This window comes from Salvelinus fontinalis, chromosome 33, assembly GCF_029448725.1.
Source record: "Salvelinus fontinalis isolate EN_2023a chromosome 33, ASM2944872v1, whole genome shotgun sequence".
Lineage (NCBI taxonomy): Eukaryota > Metazoa > Chordata > Actinopteri > Salmoniformes > Salmonidae > Salvelinus > Salvelinus fontinalis.
Genome location: NC_074697.1, coordinates 44,735,521 through 44,754,247, shown reverse-complemented (window position 1 = coordinate 44,754,247; position 18,727 = coordinate 44,735,521). Strand labels below are relative to the sequence as shown.

General features: G+C 44.7%; 1 protein-coding gene across 3 annotated transcripts in view; it reads right to left on the bottom strand.

The window, feature by feature from the left end:
* Window positions 1-1,252: 1,252 nt before the first annotated feature.
* Window positions 1,253-18,727, bottom strand: part of LOC129832353 (leucine-rich repeat and fibronectin type III domain-containing protein 1-like protein) — a 154,283-nt gene continuing 136,808 nt past the window's right edge. The window contains exons 3-7 of one of the 3 annotated variants that reach the window (XM_055896364.1): window positions 14,305-15,678; window positions 8,086-8,741; window positions 2,741-2,907; window positions 2,605-2,658; window positions 1,253-2,324 (exon numbers count right to left, since the gene is read on the bottom strand). In XM_055896364.1, the coding sequence (XP_055752339.1) occupies window positions 8,177-8,741; window positions 14,305-15,678 (1,939 nt within the window). In that variant the 3' untranslated portion in view covers window positions 1,253-2,324; window positions 2,605-2,658; window positions 2,741-2,907; window positions 8,086-8,176. Of the gene's footprint in view, window positions 2,325-2,604; window positions 2,908-8,085; window positions 8,742-14,304; window positions 15,679-18,727 lie in introns of all 3 variants that reach the window. The other 2 variants (XM_055896362.1, XM_055896361.1) reach the window with 2 other exon arrangements.

Here is an 18,727-nt window from a genome sequence, read left to right as displayed (position 1 = left end):
CCAGGAGTACTCGTGTGATTTCATTTCAACAGGGACTCTTCAAAATGTCAACGTCAAAAAGGTAGGCCTAGTAGTAGAGTTAAAGGTAGTCATACATTTAATGGAAAGTGACGAGGAAAGTTAGAAAAGGGATCCAGAACTTTCTCCTGAATAATCACATGGAGGTGATGTGCAGTGTTTTGTAGTGAGGGGCAATCTCAGCCTTTTTAAAGAGCTCTATATCCATTCAGAAATTCTCTTCGACAAGCAGATATTCTTTGCGTAAATCAGCACTCACATGAATAGGAATCTGCTGTAAAAGCGTCAAAATGGATAAATGACATATCAATAATAGTAAAGATTTACCATAATGTAGGCAAAGCTGACAACAATATGTGAGAGGGGAACCACTTCACTGGGTACCTTGCAAAGCAACTTTTGGGCTCCCTTCTGTAAAACATGCTGATAAGCAATTGCAAATGAATCTCAATGAATGTTGTCAATCCTGCTGATGCTTTTTGCTTTACTAAAATACATACTGCATATATATGGTTTGGCCATGGACATTTGCCTTGCACAATGACACAGCATATTTAAACAATGGCATAGATGGACTGTCTGACCACAGGCTGGAAAGCTGAAGAACAACTACAGTTAATCATGTCAACAGAGTCTGTGGAAAGTACAAGGGTCTCAGAGATTAGGGGTGTCTGGCTATGATATAACCACTAGCATCCCTGTTACTTAGTCTGTTGTTAACATGTCACGTCCCATGTTTTAGACAAAACTGTGTCAGACTATGGCAAAAGGAGCATTTTGGAGCATACTACAGCATGTATTTAATTAACATGGGCAGTGTAAGTCAGGACAACTTCATGGCAAAGGGTTCAAGTAGTATTACTGTATATATCTTGCCTAAACTGCTGAGAAATACCCCTGTACAGGCAACAATGAACTCAACCAAAATAGAGACGCCCGCTTCTCATATGTCTTTACCAGACTAATCTATGTCTGAGTTGACTTGAGCTGAGGGGGACTTGTTAACGTCACTAAAAAGGCCTCTGGCGACCCTTAGTGGCAAAACCATACCTCTGTAACTGTCATTACATTGTCATGAGGTCAGTTTGGTTAAAAACTGACCAACCAAACTGATTAAAACACTGCTTCTAATGCATTTTCTTCATGTAAAATAAGTTTGACACTGAACAATGCAATTATTAATCTATGAATATGATTCGCTTCAGAAATTGTGTGAATAATGTTGCTGCACAGCTTCAAGAAAAATAATTTTATTTCTTTATAAATCCACATATTTTACCTATGAAAGCATACAATTCCATCTCACGTATTTTTTTCTTATTGTTGTTTCATAATTCAAAGGAAATATGGGTATCAAATCAGAGAAAATTGAAGGTATATCTCACATACAAATACGTACACAGTCAACAGTAAGGGGAACATTGTATTTGATCTGTGTCCATCTTTTCAATTGGAAAGTGTTATACAATAGGGTCAGTTTCTTGTGTCAGAATGAAACTTAACTCACCATTTCACCATCAAACCAAAATGTAATACTTGTGCTGTAAGTTCATGTAATAAAACCAAACCAGATCCAGGTTCTTATTTTGACCTCATCATGAGAGCCCATGTTTTATTCCAAGTTGGGATATCCATGGCCAAATAATATGATCTTTTTTTCACCATCATCCAAAATGGATGTATTTGATCTCTTAATTGATGAATATACTATTCAATTGTCCATATAGACAGAGAGCGAGAGGGAGGGGGGGGGGGGGGAGTAGAGAAAGAGAGAGCGAGAGAGGATTATAAAGATTATAAAGTGCCCTAGAGATCAAAGAACAACCGTTTGATATTGGTGCATCGACGCGACATCGCTGTGTGCTAACACTCCCAAGGCCCTCGGGGAGGAAAACAAAACACTGTATCGCCTTTTCCTCTTACTGTATTCCTTTGGCAAATGACCGATCGTTAAGGGAGAGTGGAGCTTTATTATGGAACCCACAACACATCATCAAAACCATCCAAGGGTGTTCCTCTGTAGTAGGCAATTTCAATGGGAATCCCAAAAAGTATTCCGAAAGGAATGTTAGGCGTCTGGGTTAAGGTCAATTCATTCCTCACGCATTAAAAGAAGCCCCAGGTTTTGGAATATATTTCCCTCCACTCCACAGGGCTGGATTACGTCCCAGTTCCGGATAGAATTGCATAAGTGACAGAGCACAGCGATTCCATGGCATCCACCCCATCTCTACTCCCAATGCTGTTCTTGGCTTCATATTTATTATTTTGTGTTTTCCAACTTCCTTGAACCAGGGGGACTTCACCTGGAGGAGAGAATTAGAGTAAATGTCATTAAGTAGTGACAACCTGCTGTCTACTACAAAATCTAATGCAATAGAAAAACAATTACATCCATCAGAATGTTGGTAAAACATGACATTTCAGGAAAGTTTGAGGGAAAATATACTATTTGTGGTCTACTTGTCCCTTCTTCCCTTCTCATTCATCCTTTAAAGCAGACTTGCGTAACGTCATCATTTCCCCATCTCCATGTAGAACTTTAATATAGCATTCAAATGTATAGCTCTCTGTCCCCAAACTCACCTTTCCATTCTCCACCCCTCCACCTCAGAGGACGAGCATGGGTGATGTGCAAATCTGGAAGAGACAGGACACAGGAATCAGTGCACGAACCTCTCACCTGAGCTAAGAATACCTGGAAAGTTTCCATATGTCTTACCTGACCCAAGGGGGTACAAGTCTGTAGATATGAATATCACATCTGGCTAGGTGGCTGCACCTACCAGTTCCTTTTAGACAGTGAAGAGACACAGGAAAGTAAGGAGGGTAAGATGGTGTGCTAGAATAGTATGGGCCAGATCCAAACCCACTCCAGAACTGGGATATCTGTATGAACAGAAGGCAATGGCAATAACTGCTAGATCTTCACAGGCCACACAACTACCAGTATTTGACAGTGTCTTACACATATGTCTTGTTCAAAATGAGATGATAAAAGACCGCCACAGACCACCACAAAGCTTCACTAAGAACCTGGTTCGCTGACTGATTTGGAAAGTCCTTTTCTTCCATACAAAGCAATGCTAATGCTAATAAATCCAACGAGGTAATTCTTTTCAGAGGGTTGATATGCGACGGTATGGAGCCGGCCCAATTATGTAATGCACACATACTTCCATTCATAGCATGGCTGCTTGTGCCGCAGTCTAAGGGGGAAAGGGACTGCTCCTCTCCTGGTAGCACAGACGGGGTGGAGGTAGAAAGGAGGGAGGTTGCGTACTACTTTTAGCAGTGCCCCACAATGGTGAGTATCTGCTGATCACGTCTCCCGCTGACACCTCATCCCCTCTCCTCTCAGATCCCCCCCTCTCTTCCTACACTTCTTTGTTAGAACAAGCTCTGAATCTGCACCTCCTTACCTGTTTCTCTCCTGTGCTGCTTTATTTTCTCTCTCACTGTCTCTGTATCTCCTTTCACTCTCTTCTCCATCCCTACCTCTTTCTCTCACTCTCTTTCTTTCAAGCCCTCCATGTCTTTCTCCCTCTGTACACCACGTCTTCTCTCATCAATCTCTCTATCTTCGTCTTTGTCCTCCTTGACTCTGTTGATCTCTTTCTTTCTTTCTTTTTTGCCCTTCCCCTACATCTGTATCTCTCTCCCCCGTCTCTCTCTCTCTCCCTTCCACCGCTCTCCCTCTCTCCTGTCGCCGGTAACGCTGTCAGCCTCATTGCGTCGCTGTAAGAGCGACACAATGAGTGATCTGTCATCTCCTCGCTGGCTGTCTGACGCTCCTAGATGAATTATGGATGCAAACACTGCAGGTATTTCACAGCTAAATGCTGAATACTGAGGCTGAGGAAGGATGCAACCTCATCTACCTCATCCAGGCCTGTCACAGAGGGAGAACACTGCCTGCTGCTGCCCACAGCTATAAACACACATGGTACCGGGACAGACGGCCATTAATTGAGCCAACTAAACTGTCTTCTTCAAGAAGTAAGACCATGATCGATAGGGTTGTAAACCATATGTAACCAAGGTCTAATCACTCGGCCGTCTGAGACAAAAATATATCTTTCTCCTGAATGGATATGTAATGCAACCAGGACTCATAAACTGCTCATCAACAAAAACAATTGATCCCAAATGAGAGCTGCATGGATTGCTTCACTGCTGCAGCTGTTGATGACTCATATTGCAAGCTATTACATGTGGTAAATGAAGACAGTGATCGTAATGTTGATAATCTCTTAGCTTAGGTCAGAGGTCACAAACTGTTTGGCCCACGACCCCATTTTGATATCTGAAAATTCTCACCCATGTGAAAAAAATTGTAATTAACAGTCAATGTTTACTTTTTAATTTGGGACTATGGCATTCGATTGAAAAACATTCGGACAGTATTTCTGATTGTCTTTTCAACTCACCATCACATACTATTAATGTGGGGCAGTCAATTGCAAATTAGTCTGACATAATGTCCCTTATCTCACCACCACTAACTAGAGTGCTTGATGCATGTTGCGTCAGAGCTTTTTAAAGTCAGGGGGTGTGGTCAACAGTGCTCACCTCATCTCTGCTGTCACATCCAACCTGGATCGATATTTGGTTTTAATGCAGACGAGAGCACTGAAACCAGCTTGACACAGATATGAGCTGGCGAAGAGTAGTCTACCGTGAGTTTTAAGGTGCTTTCAAGACAACTGGGAACTCAGGAAAATACGAGGTCAAATCATGACGTCAGTGATCTTTAGGTCAGAAAGTCAGAGCTCTAGAAAGAAGCCCGAGTTCCCAAGTTAGAATTCCGAGTCGGATAACTGTTCAAAATGATTTTTCCCAGTCGGAGCTCGTTTTTTTCCGAGTTCCCAGTTGTCTTGAACGCACTGAAGTCAGAAGTCGGAGATTTCCGAGCACGCAGTTGTTTTGAACATAGCATTAATGCTCAGAGGGAGACGGCAGGGTATCCCCTTTGAGTCAGGAACCAAAACTCTTCTGTAGTTACCTGTGAATGCATTGCCTGCAGCATTCGGTCACATGACAGCTCGATCAGCTGTGCGACTGTCAACTGAGCCAGGATCACAGTCAACTGGATTGGGAAGTAGGTCCGTCCCAAAGTGCTCTTCCAAGCATTGGAGGTGAGCATTCATCACTCGTGTGGGACAGTTACTGATGCTGTTTTCTGTTATTTATTTTTCATTAAAATGAAAGTAAACCAGTTCCTCTCTCAATGCAATTTATTTTTCCAACACTCCCCCTCGATAACCACCAAGCCTCGGTGTGAAACAGAACATTGTCATGCTCTGATCCCATATCTCCACATAGTTTTGCGAACAGGTGTGCGCACAGTGGATGTGGTTTGATGTTGTTTACAATCGAAGTTACATGTTGCATTATATCTCAGAGCTCCGTGCTCAGCTCTTTTGACCCCAGTTGCTCTCGGTGTATCATACAATGCGTCCATATGGCAGACGGAGACACATATATAACTAGCGTGCAGAGGCCTGCCTGTTGTCCCGCGATAGATGGAGCCCTATCTGTGCAAAAGACAAGCATTTGATCCCATATGAAATCTGTTTTTTGTCAATATAGCCACACAGCACACTGAACATCCCCTATGCCGATTCATGCTCGGGATTCATGCTCGCTGCACGGCCATTTTCAGGTCTCTCCAGAGATGTTCGATCGGGTTCAAGTCCGGGCTCTGGCTGGGCCTCTCAAGGACATTCAGAGACTTGTCCCAATGCCACTCCTGCATTGTCATGGCTGTGTGCTTACGGTCATTGTCCTGTTAGAAGGTGAACCTTTGCCTCAGTCTGAGGTCCTGAGCGCTTTGAAGCAGGTTTTCATCAAGGATCTCTCTGTACTTTACTCTGTTCATCTTTCCCTCGATCCTGACTAGTCTCCCAGTCCCTGCCACTGAAAAACATCCCAACAGCATAATGCTGCCACAACCATGTTTCACAGTAGGGATGGTGCCAGGTTTCCTCCAGACTTGACACTTGGCATTCAGGTTTTATCAGACCAGAGAATCTTGTTTCTCATGGTCTGAGAGTCCTTTAGGTGCCTTTTGGCAAACTCAAAGCGGCCTATAATGTGCCTTTTACTGAGTACTGTCTTCCGTCTCGACATTCTACCATAACGGCCTGATTGGTGGAGTGCTGCAGAAATGGTTGTCCTTCTGTAAGGTTCTCCCATCTCCACAGAGGATCTCTGGAGCTCTGTCAAAGTGACCATCGGATTCTTGGTCACCTCCCTGACCAAGGCCATACTCCCCTGATTGCTCAGTTTGGCCAGGCGGCCAGCTCTAGGAAGAGTCTTTGTGGTTCCAAACTTCTTCCATCTAAGAATGATGGAGGCCACTGGAGTCGCCTCGTCACTGTTGACGTTGAGACTGGTGTTTTGCGGGTACTATTTAATGAAGCTGCCAGTTGAGGACTTGTGAGGCGTTTGTTTCTCAAACTAGACACTCTAATGTACTTGTCCTCTTGCTCAGTTGTGCACCGGGGCCTCCCACTCCTCTTTCTATTCTGGTTAGAGACAGTTTGCGCTGTTCTGTGCAGGGAGTAGTACATAGCGTTGTATGAGATCTTCAGTTTCTTGGCAATTTCTCACATGGAATAGCCTTCATTTCTCAGAACAAGAATAGTCTGATGAATTTCAGAAGAAAGTTATTTGTTTCTGGCCGTTTTGAGCCTGTAATTGAACCCACAAATGCTGAGCTCCAGATTCTCAACTAGTCTAAAGAAGGCCAGTTTTATTGCTTCTTTATTCAGAACAACAGTTTTCAGCTGTGCTAACATAATTGAAAAAGGGTTTTCTAATGATCAATTAGCCTTTTAAAATAATAAACTTGGATTAGCTAACACAATGTGCCACTGGAACACAGGAGTGATGGATGCTGATAATGGGCCGCTGTACGCCTATGTAGATATTCCATAAAAATATCAGCTGTTTCCAGCTACAATAGTCATTTACAACATTAACAATGTCTACACTGTATTTCTGATCTATTTGATATGATTTTAATGGACAACATTTTTGCTTTTCTTTCAAAAACAAGGAAATGTCTAAGTGACCCCAAACTTTTGAACGGTAGTGTTTATATAATTTTTTCTTCAGCATTTTAGAAATTCTCCTGCGACCACATTTTCACATCAGGCGACCCCACATGGGGTCGCCGCCCCTAGTTTGGGAACTGCTGGCTTAGGCTAACATTACCAAGGGCCTAATTAATCATACCCATAGGGGTCGCTATTATGCATGTGGCTGCCATTTGCCTTTTTTAATGCAAACAGATTCTGATTCCAGCTGATACTGACACAGTCTGTAGTTTGCCCTCCAAAAACTATTCAGAATAACACAAATGCCTTAGGAAACCCCAAAGATTACACCCTCACTAGACAATTGAGTGAACTAATGCGCGGGACAACGTGACGTTGTTGGTGGGCGGCAGAGACAATGATGAGGGTGTTCAAAACACCACAGAGCAGCCCCGGGCCCCGCTCAGTTCATTTGTATTTGGAGAGCGCAGATGTAGAGAAGATTGTGCTATACTGCGGATATTAAACTTACAACAAATACCTCAGGGCCAGCGGAGGCAGCTATGATTAGTTTCATTGAAACAGAGAGTGGGGGAAGTCCCATCGGGCAGCGAGAGAGGGAAGGAGGCATGGAGCGAGTGAGCACGGCGTGCCCTCCTTTAGTGTTTATGTGCTGTGTGATTTTATGATGATTGCCTATTCCCATCAGCACTGGGGGCCTGGCGTGGGGCACCAGCAAAGCCTACCTGTATGTCTGCAGCCACAGCTGCAGCTCAATAGGACCGGCTCACTGCACTGTTTACTGCGCTTCATTTAAAGAGGAAAGGATTATGCAGCATAAGTACTGTCCCTCGAAATAGACACTGCATGCAGATGCACCTAGACTTACAGGAATAAAAACAGCATGTACACACACATGTACACACAGACACACATCTGTAAGCTCTTACAGAAGCAGTCTGCAGAAATGTTAATGAATACACGTCAGCTTTAACCCCAGCCTTGTCTGACAGGAATCACCCACCTTGAACACGAGATAATCCTTGGTAAGGCAGAGGGACCCCAGCACCAGGAAATAAAAAGTGGGTGGCGTTGGGGCAGTCCCAGATCCTGTGTTATTGTGATATAGCATCCTCGTCCTTCACTGACTTCCCGTAGTCTGGGTTCAAGTCCACTACCGTGGTCCCTTTCAAGGGCCCTCCGAAGCCCCCTTCCGAGGCCTGATGGGGTCCGTCGTGCCCTACCCTGTCCACTTGGCCAGAAGGCATGGGCCTATTGGTCGAGCCTGAGGACGAGGAGGTGGGTGGGATGGGAGCGCCTCCCCCGCCCGCAGCCTGGCCCCCGTTGGTCTGAGAGCACACGTTGCTGACATGTGCCGCTTTCTGCTTGTAGTGGTTGCTGTGCAGCTTGTACTTCATGAGGAGGATGAAGATGAAGACAAGCACGGAGGCCACGATGATACCGCCGATCACGATGATCATGGTGCCGCCCAGGAACTGGTCGTGGAGGGAGCGGCACTGGCGGTACTCTCGCTCTGTGGTGAAAGCCACGCAGCCCACCAGGCGGGTGCCGGTTAGAGCCGTGACGCCGTCGTCGTACACCGCCAGCACACACAGGTCATAGTCCCGCTGAGAGGCCAGGTCACTGAGTAGGAAGAACTTATGAGACGCAGGGATCATCCTAGAGAGAGAGAGACAGAGATAGAAGAGAGAGAGAACATTTGAGAGAAAACAAGGTTGTTGGTAGAGTGAACATTCTGGCAGTAATCTGAAAACTGTTGAAAACTGAGAGCTCCCACGAAGGCACTGAACTCAACAACCTATACTTTCAGTACCTGGAGATTACATTTAACCTTGACTATCCCAACCACACACAGACACACAAACACACCTTCGCTCCTCCTTTCCTCTCATTCACCTCTCTCCATTGACAGGTTTACTTTCTGTCTCACAAACGCTAGAACACACAGGGGCTACGGTGTGTGTGTATGTGTGTGTTTGTAGTTACCCCGGCGTGCCAAAGTGCTCCTTTTATCAACAGGGACATAGGGGCCCGGGGGCTCCGAGGTGAGGAGACACAGAGCGGAATTCGAAAGTGCGGTGTGCCCAAGGGTTGACAGCGTGGGTGACAGTGTGTGCATTAAACATTTCTCCTCTAAACGCAGGCGCCAGTGGGGTCAACCTCTACCCTTGCACGGCGGGATTCATACTGTCTCAGCATACCCTCCTCTACCCTGCCTTATCCACAGGTTAAACCTGCTGTTTCCATTTAACTGACTTACTGCCATTACTCTTCTCTTGGCATGCTGTTTATCCACTGTATTCTCCTTTACACATTATAATACATTTATGGAGCATGCAGAATATCTTCCACCCATAAAGTCAGGGTCACATTATGGTCTGGTGCTTTACTATGAAGTAAACATTTCATGATGAGATATTGCTTTTATGATTACGTGTTATTACTTTTCTACTATTTCTCTATTTTTTATCTCGCTACACTGTTGGGAAGGGCCCGTAAGTAAGCATTTCACTGTTAGTCTCCACCTGTTGTTTACGAAGCATGTGAAGAATACAATTAGATTTGATGTGAATTTCAATTCCGTGAACATTTCCTTGAAAGAAAAAAGGAAAAGAGAAGAGAGATGATCAAAATACTAAGAAAGGTGAAATCTCACTAATTAGGGGGAATAGTTTTGATGTCGAATCTGTTCTGTTCGCCCCAGTGCATATACACTCATCATTAGTGGATGCTCTGGTTGAGTGGAGGTCACTAGACGCCCACAGATGGGTCCAGCCATTTCATTAGCTCTGAGCCTAGCATACAGTCTAGGTATAAAAAGGGAGGTCGCCCGGGTCAAAAAATAATAGGCACCAATATACTGTATCTTCAGATGTGTCCTCATCATTCTCCTCTGGTGTGGCTTTGATGGACAAGCAGGGGAAGGCTGGGTCCTCTGCATGCCATGGGGAGGAGGTGGTGGGTATGATGAACGAGGAGCAGTAGCCCTCCCTGACACGGTCAGACCTGACCTTGCCACATCTCCTGTCACCAGTCTGTCACATTAGAGATGGGAATATGGATGTTACAGGCACGGGGGCCGGGAAGGGTTAGGGGGACATGGAGAACTGTGTGGGTGCGTGTGCATGTGTGTACTCTTGTGCGCGTGTGTGTGTGATCATGGATGTGAGTGTGCGCTGAAACCTCCCTACCACATGCTGTCTATAATGGCTTTGATATAGGATGGTCCTCTTCTCATATAAGGCTGTCTCCGAAGAGGCCAGACAAACATAAAGGCAATTAGGTAGTGATATTTGGGAAGAAAATTGGACAGAGAGAGGGAACGAAAGGAAGAGAAATAGAGAGTGCAGTCGACTTGATATAAGAACGAAGAGAGAGACTGAAAGGAAAGCTGATACCGTCCCAATCTTCTCCTGTTTTCAGCACAATGTTAATTTGTCTGAGTGTATATTAGCTGTCCTCAGCCCCCTCATCCTTTCATTCCCCCCTCTCTCCATCCCTCCATCCCTCCATTGCCACCTCCCAAATTCAATACAACTGTCAGTCCACACAGAGCAGGACTCATGTGTGCCTAATTGATTAAAAAACGCATTCCGATTACTTTGCAGTGCCATAAACCAAAGGCATCCATGTGCTTTTTACATAATTAACAGCAAATTACTTCTCCTACGTGTCTTTTTTTTCTTAATCCATCCTCAGGGAAAGGCCGCAAGTTAATGAAGTACTAATGGGGCTCCTTTAACAGAGAATCTCTCCACAGTGAAATGTCGAAAAGGGCCGTGGCGGAATAAAAAACAAACAAATCAATAGATACATTTCCGTCTTTATAGGCTTGTGGAATAATCCACTGTGTGAGTGCCGGGAAGAAGAGAGGTGGACGGAACTGAGCTTGCTGACTTCTTTTGCCGTGGGGCAAGAAAAATAAGAAACACCCCTTAAGACTTCTAATACTGTACAGTGCTCTCACTTCTATGTCTCTGTAATAACAAGGGCCGGCGCTGCAGTCAAGCCTCCAACATTCATGGTGATGGTTTCCTCTGTACCGCCTTTAAAAAATAATGAGCCGCTGAATAGCGAGTTTAAGGAAATATTTGAAAGCTCAAGAGGCGAATATTGCCCTAGGAGAAGAAAGGGGTTCGCAGCCGACTCCGGGGGAATTTAATGGCCGGCGATTTCTGTGGTTTTCATTTTGAGGAGAGAATTCCGTTTTTTTCTGTTAATGTTCCACTTGATTCTTAGCAGAGACAAACAGAGGACTGTAGGTACTGCGGGAGTGACCCGCCTTTCTTCTCTGTGTAAATCGGAATGTTTCAGGTGTTTCATGCTCTTCAACAGTCATTCTCTGATATCTCTGAAATGGAGGAGGCTCAGACACCACTGTTCCCATAAGAACAGATTCTTTTCAATCACTAACGTTGGGGTGAAGGGTTCAACTCAACTGTGCTTCATTTAAAATCAGTTATCAAACATTGCCTTCTGGAACGGATTGCACTTCACTGGTGTAATGTGTTTACATCAGCGCAACTCCACACTGGAATTCCTTTGGGTGCTATTGAAAATATGTAATATTTTCTCTCACTGAAGATAATACCTCTATTGTCCACAGCTTACAAATAATCACAATCACTTGAAAGCTTGCACAGTATATTAATATTTCTGATAGGAACAATATAGCATTCCAAATGCCAAACTCAACACTTTTCAAAACCCTTCCACGACACTTAGTACGAGTGAGGCATTGCAACATTCAGTCCATCGTATCAATGAATGCTTGGCCTTTGATACTTGGGATTCAACCCACCTAATATAATATCTGAATCTGATATCAGAAAGGTCAATATGTAACTGGATTGTCCTCTCAGTCCCATGGAGATGATTGATGGGAACAAGTTCTCGTCCTATAGGTTCTCTTCCTCACTCTATGTCACTGCAAAACCCATTACAGCTAACCTGTTGGGGATGGGGGCACTGTTGAGACTATTTATGCTAATTGGGTAATTTTTGAAACGGCTTCCCACAAAATCCTTGATCGTACAATATGCATATTATTATTATTATTGAATAGAAAACAGTCTATAGTTTCTATAGGAGTTGAAATTTTGTCTCTAAGTGGAACAGAGCCCATTCTACAGCAATTTCCCTGACATGGAGTCAGATTTCAGAAATGTTGGCCACTGTTCTGAAGTCAGTTAAAAGGGCACTGTTATTGCTATGACTATACGGACACTTCTTACGTCTTCCCCTGGATGCCTTTACGTGATGACGATTCCAATGGGGTCGATTGCGCGTTCACAGGCCCTATAAATGAAAAAACCCTGTAGCTAGCAAGTCTTTTCTTGCTGCGTAACGCGCGTGGAGGACACCGACCCCCTCCTGTTCCAAGCGTTAGTTTAGCCTGTTATATTTCTCCGGTCATCTTTTCACTCGTTATAGGAGTTAAAAACATCATAAGGTAGTTATTTTAAAGCGTTTTATAGCAATTTATATCCGTTTAGTGCGATTTTGGGACATTTATTTTTGAAACGATGTGAATAGCTGGGCACGCTTTTCAGTTCATCCCGAACGCAGTTGGCATTTCCACATGGCAAGAGGACAGCTTTCCACCAAAAGACGATTACTCCCAAGAAAGGATCCTTTGCCCAAGATACTGATGGAAGAACAGCTCAAAGTAGGACATTTTTATTATGATAAATCGTGTTTCTGTCGAAACATTTTAGTGGCTTAGGACGCCATGTTTTTTGACGTAGCTTCGCTTGGCGCAAACTGTATTGAAAAGTAAGGATAAATTAAAAAATGTAATTCCGCAATTGTATTAAGAATTAAATTGTCTATCAATCCCTGTCCACCCTATATTTTTTAGTCACGTTTATGAGTATTTATGTATAAGAGTAGATCACTGTCTAAGTGGCGCAAGGACATTTTCTGACCAGCTGAGCTACATTTCACATTGTCTAACCATGATTTTGGTGGCTAAATATAAACGTTTTCGATCAAACTCTATATGCATTGTGTAATATGATGTTACAGGAGTGTCATCTGAAGAATTCTGAGAAGGTTAGTGAAAAAATTAATATATTTTTGGCGATGTTGACGTTATCGCTCACTTTGGCTAGAATCAATGCTGGGCTGCTATGTGCTATGTGCTATGCTAATATAACGATTTATTGTGTTTTCGCTGTAAGACACTTAGAAAATCTGAAATATTGTCTGTATTCACAGGATCTGTGTCTTTCGATTCGTGCATGCTGTGTATTTTTACGAAATGTTTGATGATTAGTAAGTAGGTAAACACGTTGCTCTAAGTAGTTTTTCTAGTCCATTTGTGACGGTGGGTGCAATTGTAACCTATGCCATCTACCTGAAATATGCACTTTTTTCTAACAAAACCTATCCCATACCATAAATATGTTATCAGACTGTCATCTGATGAGTTTTTTTGTTGGTTAGGGGCTATAAATATCTTAGTTTAGCCGAATTGGTGATGGCTACTGGTGTTGGTGGACAAATAAAAGATGGTGGATTATGCTAATGTGTTTTTAGGTAATAGATGTACATCTTTACATATTGTGTCTTCCCTGTAAAACATTTTAAAAATCGGACATGTTGACTGGATTCACAAGATCTGTGTCTTTCATTAGCTGTATTGGACTTTAATGTGTGAAAGTTAAATATTTAAAAAAAATATTTTTTTTGAATTTCGCGGCACTGGTTTTTCAGTGGGGGGGGGGGGGTGTGCCGCTAGCGCCACGCTGATCCTAGACAGGCTAATGGCTACTGCACAGTAAGGCTATATAGGTTGGTGTGCCAATAGATGTACGCATACTGAGTCATTCCAACCCATTATGTCAGAACTTTTATGAGTTTTTCCCTGTGGGCATCATGCTCTTGTGTTTCTGCAGTTCGCTCTGTGACTTCTTTAGCGATGAGTTACAGTCCCCTGATGATGTCGTCGGCCACTAAATTCATTATCAATGTGATCGAGGGCCTCTCTGAACCAGGCTGTTAATGACAATCAATTTGGAGGCTCAGGAACTGTCGAAGAACAACAAGACCCATAGTATGCAAGGGCAAACGTGAAGATCAACTTCCACACAGAAATACCAGTCAGCTTCATAGGGATAGTTGTATACCAACCACTCCCCATTGTAACATCAACCACTCCCCATAGAGATGCATGTCATCTTATCTGATCTCATGTAAAAGCATGCGGTGACCAACTCACCTGTATATGAGGATGTCGTCGGAGGAGCTGTTGTACTGGATCTGGTACATGCGGACCCCCGGGATGTGGTCCTGAGGGGGCCATCGGATGGTGGCCGAGGTCGAGCTCAGCTCCGACACGCTGACCCTCTGATGGTCGGTGCGGGCGTGGCCCCCGCTGGCATTGGACTTGATGGAGGTGGGGATGTCCGAAGGGCCAGGCTCGGGCTCCAGCTTGGGGTCAAAGTGTGGCGAGGGGTTAACCACCAGCTCCACCGGCGCTGTGGCCTCGCCAGCGGCATTGGAGGCAATGCAGGTGAACTTCCCAGAGTCCTTCACAGTGGTGGTGAGGATGTCCAAAGAGCCGTTCTCGTAGCAGATGGTGCGGGACGTGTTCCCGATCAGCTTCCCCTCTGGGCTGACCCAATGCGTGGATGGTTCCGGGTCACCCACTGACTTACAGCGTAGGCTCACCTCCTGACCCTCCATCACAAACATCTTGGAGGTGTGCCGCGTGATCATGGGCGGCTCGCACACAAACTCCTCCTCGCGGATAGTCCAGAAATACTTGCCGGCGAGCTCTCGGGGAGAGGCGCATGTCTCCAGGTCATCTTCCCTGGTCAGCCTCCTCAGCCACATTAGCTCACAGTTACAGTGCAGCGGGTTCCCACCAAAGCTCAGCACCAGGGACGTGAGTGGAGAACCCTTCAGCTTAGCGTACACTGGGATCCTCAGGAACAGGGGATCTGGAGGGATTTTCTTCAGCTTGTTGGAGGTCATGTCTAGACGCGCCAGCTTGTGCAGGTTGGAGAAGATGCCCTCGGGGACCATCTCTATGAGATTGTGGTCCAGACTGAGAGTGTTGACACTCGCCAGCAGGCCGATGGTCTCCCAGGGGATGTTCACCAGGTTGTTGTAGGACAGGTCCAGGTCTTCCAGGGTCTCCAGGAAGTCCTGGAAGGCCCCCTCTGAGATGCTGTGCAGCTGGTTGTTGGCAAGGATCATGTGCCTGAGGTTGACCAGGCCCTGGAAGTGGGTGTCGTCCAGCATGGTGAGCCGGTTGGCGTCCAGGTGGAGGGCGTGCAGGTCCTGAAGGTCGGCGAAGGCGTACGGCTTGATCTGGCTGATGGTGTTGCGCGACAGCGTCAGGTGGATGAGGCTGCTCATGTTGGCGAAGTCACGGTGACGAAGGGTGGTGATGAAGTTGTCCATGAGGCGCAGCTCGGCCGTCTGCCGGTCAATGTTCGGCGGCACGAAGAGCAGACCTGTCTTGGTGCAGAGGACAGTGTAGGAGGGCATGAGGTTCTGGCAGGTGCAGCGCTTGGGGCACAGCATGGAGGCGACGGGCGTAGCGAAGAGTGCCAGGAACAGGAGCAGGCTCGCCATGGCTAGGCTCCTGGAAGACAAGAGGAGGGGAAAGGCTGTTAGCAAACAACAAAAACAACAACAACAACAATGAAAACAACAACAACAATGAAAGCTACAACACTGTCATCATTGCGATGGATATATAGAACCTCGAGCCGCAAATGTTAAATATTTGTCAAATGAAATGCTTACGTCTTTATCAGGAAAAGAAAAACGGAAAAAACATTTACATAAGGCAGGTTTTTTCAAGAAAAGAGATCTACTCCATTCCCAGACCTGTTCCCTAAAGGTGTGCTTGGATATGAAAACATGCACGCTTTACTACAGTTTAGTCAGAATGTCATGATGTGAATTTGGAGCAGGTTGCCCCAAGATAACAGGGAAATCTGTGGAGGCTGCAGAGAGAGTGGTGCTCCCTTGACACTGCACTTCATTCCACCGCACCCCACCACCTCAAAGAAGTGATATCTGACACCTCATCTGTCTATAACACACACTAAAATAGTATTTCACAAGGGAATCCATTATGAATATATTCAGAACTGCTCCAGAATAGCTAATGGTTATCTGATACCAGATCCTTTATTTATTGTTTGTGCACGCCCTTCCATTCTCATAGCGTTTACATAGAAATGCATGAACATAATTATTTCCCACTTCCAGCGAACCCACTCTGAATATCAATGCGCTAACTGCAGGGATATGAAAGAGAGGGACTGTCAAGTGGGGTAGAGGAGGAGGGAGAAGGTGGAGAAAACATGGAAGTGCAGTTATGGCTCTCTGCCAGGTGGGGGAGATACCGAGCCACACACATGGCATATCAATACAGACAGAGAGGAGAGCTGCTCTCTGCTCTGCTAAGTCGAGCCATATATCAGAGGCAGAGAAAAAGACAGTGCGGTGTCTCAGTGACACGCCCAGGCAGGGCTGAGCTCCCTGCTCTCCATTATAGGGAGGATGAGAAGTCACAGCACCCCCGGAGAGAGAGCCAATGCCTCTCTACAACTAACTAAGAAAAACGCAACGGGAAAAGGTACCCATGTCAACGCCTGCCAATGGTGGACTATTTCATGCAGGCACATTAGCCATAGGCCTGTCAGTGGAGGCTCCTCAGGGGACGACGGCTCATAATAATGGCTGGAATGGAGTTCATGGAGTGGTGTCAACAACATGGAAACCACGTGTTTCCATGTTGTTGATACCATTCCATTGACTCCATCCCAGCCATTGTTAGGAGCCGTCCTCCCCTCAGCAGCCTCCACTGAGGCATATGTACTCGACTAAACAGTAAAGGATGCTTGAGTCATGGCATTCATATTAATCGAGTTGCCAAGTGCAATTTACATACAGTACCTACACAGCACATTCTCCAGTGTTAAATCAACACTGATAGTGTTAAATTGAACACTGGTCCGGTGTCTATATGGCTCCACACTTAAATTAACACATTGCTTAGTATAAAGCCTTTTTAAAATATTTCACAGTGCCTTTCGAGTGAATTGTAGAGTTATCACCCTTGACTGTATTTGTTAGTGTCTGAGACATGGTTGTTGGATTCATCCATTTTCAATCATGTGGCCTTCCCCAAGTGGGATCCTAAGCGAATACAGTAGGTTATCATTCAAATAAAATGGGGTAGCGCAATACATCAGGGCCTAGTTTTACCCTAATACAGTGGCCTGAAACTCATGGTTTACAAGCCACATGAGGCCTGCATGTCACATTACGCTTGCTTGCAAAGTGATGTGTAATTCTTATTGGAATCCAGACAGAGTTTTTCTTCACCCGCAACCCTAGCAACATACAGAGAAGGAACTGTCAGATGCGTCACAATATCCCCAGGAACTAACTGCACTGGGAGCCATATTTGAAATCGAATATGTTCAATACTTAGAGCAGGGTTAAAAAATTATTGCATTAAAACAGGATTTCATTGCATTTTCGGAAGGGCTGTGGTCACCGTTCATGCAATACATACATCAACGTATTGGGAAGCTACTGTATTCCACAGATTTTTCATGGGTACATTATTTTTCCATTTAAATCTAATAGCAACCCTATGCTACTTGTCGTGACTCTTATGGGAAGAGCAGACCATCCGATATGCCCTTAAAAATGTAGGTATTTAGGAGGACCAGTGCTTCTATAGAGAAATTAATCTCATATCTGTGCCATTTGCAAGTGATGTTGTTAGGCTACATTGTATCTTCTGCTTGAGAGCACACTGGTGAGCAACAACATAATTTCACCTGGTCTCAGAGAATTTCGTATTATTCTGTACATAAATCCAACACTCCATTTAGCATGATATGTTAAGTTTCATATGGTACAGTTGAAGTCGGAAGTTTACATACACTTAGGTTGGAGTCATTAACTTCTTGCGACTACAGGGGGTGCTGTTTACTCATTAGCATATTTGCATTACAGATTAAACGGCTTCCTACTCTCCTACTTTATCGTACAATATACATATTATTACTATTATTGGATAGAAAACAGTCTCTAGTTTCTATAGCCGTTGGAATTTTGTCTCTGAGTGGAACAGAACTCATTCTACAGCAATTTCCCTGACATGGAGTCAGATTTCACACATTTTGGCCCCTGATCTGGAGTCAGTTTAAAGGCCACTGTGAATGCTATAAGGATACGGACACTGCTTACGTCTTCCCCTGGATGCCTTTACGTGATGACGCTTTGAATGGTATCGATTGCCCAATCACAGCCACTATAAAACAAAAACACGTGTAGGTAGGAACTCCTTTCCAGCTGCGCCGGACGCACGGTGGACACCGACCCGTTCTTTTTCCAAGCATTAGTGGAGCCAGTAATATTTCTCAGGTCATGTTTTTACTCGTTATAGGTGTTAAAAACATCATAAGGTAGTTAATTTAAACCGTTTTATAGCAATTTATATCCGTTTAGTGCGCATTTTGGGACATTTATTTCTGAGACTTTTTGAAGAGCCGGGCAGGTTTCCAGTTCATGCCGAACGCAGTTGGCATTTCCACATGGCAAGAGGACAGCTTTCGACCAAAAGACGATTAGACCCAAGAAAGGATTCTTTGCCCAAGATTCTG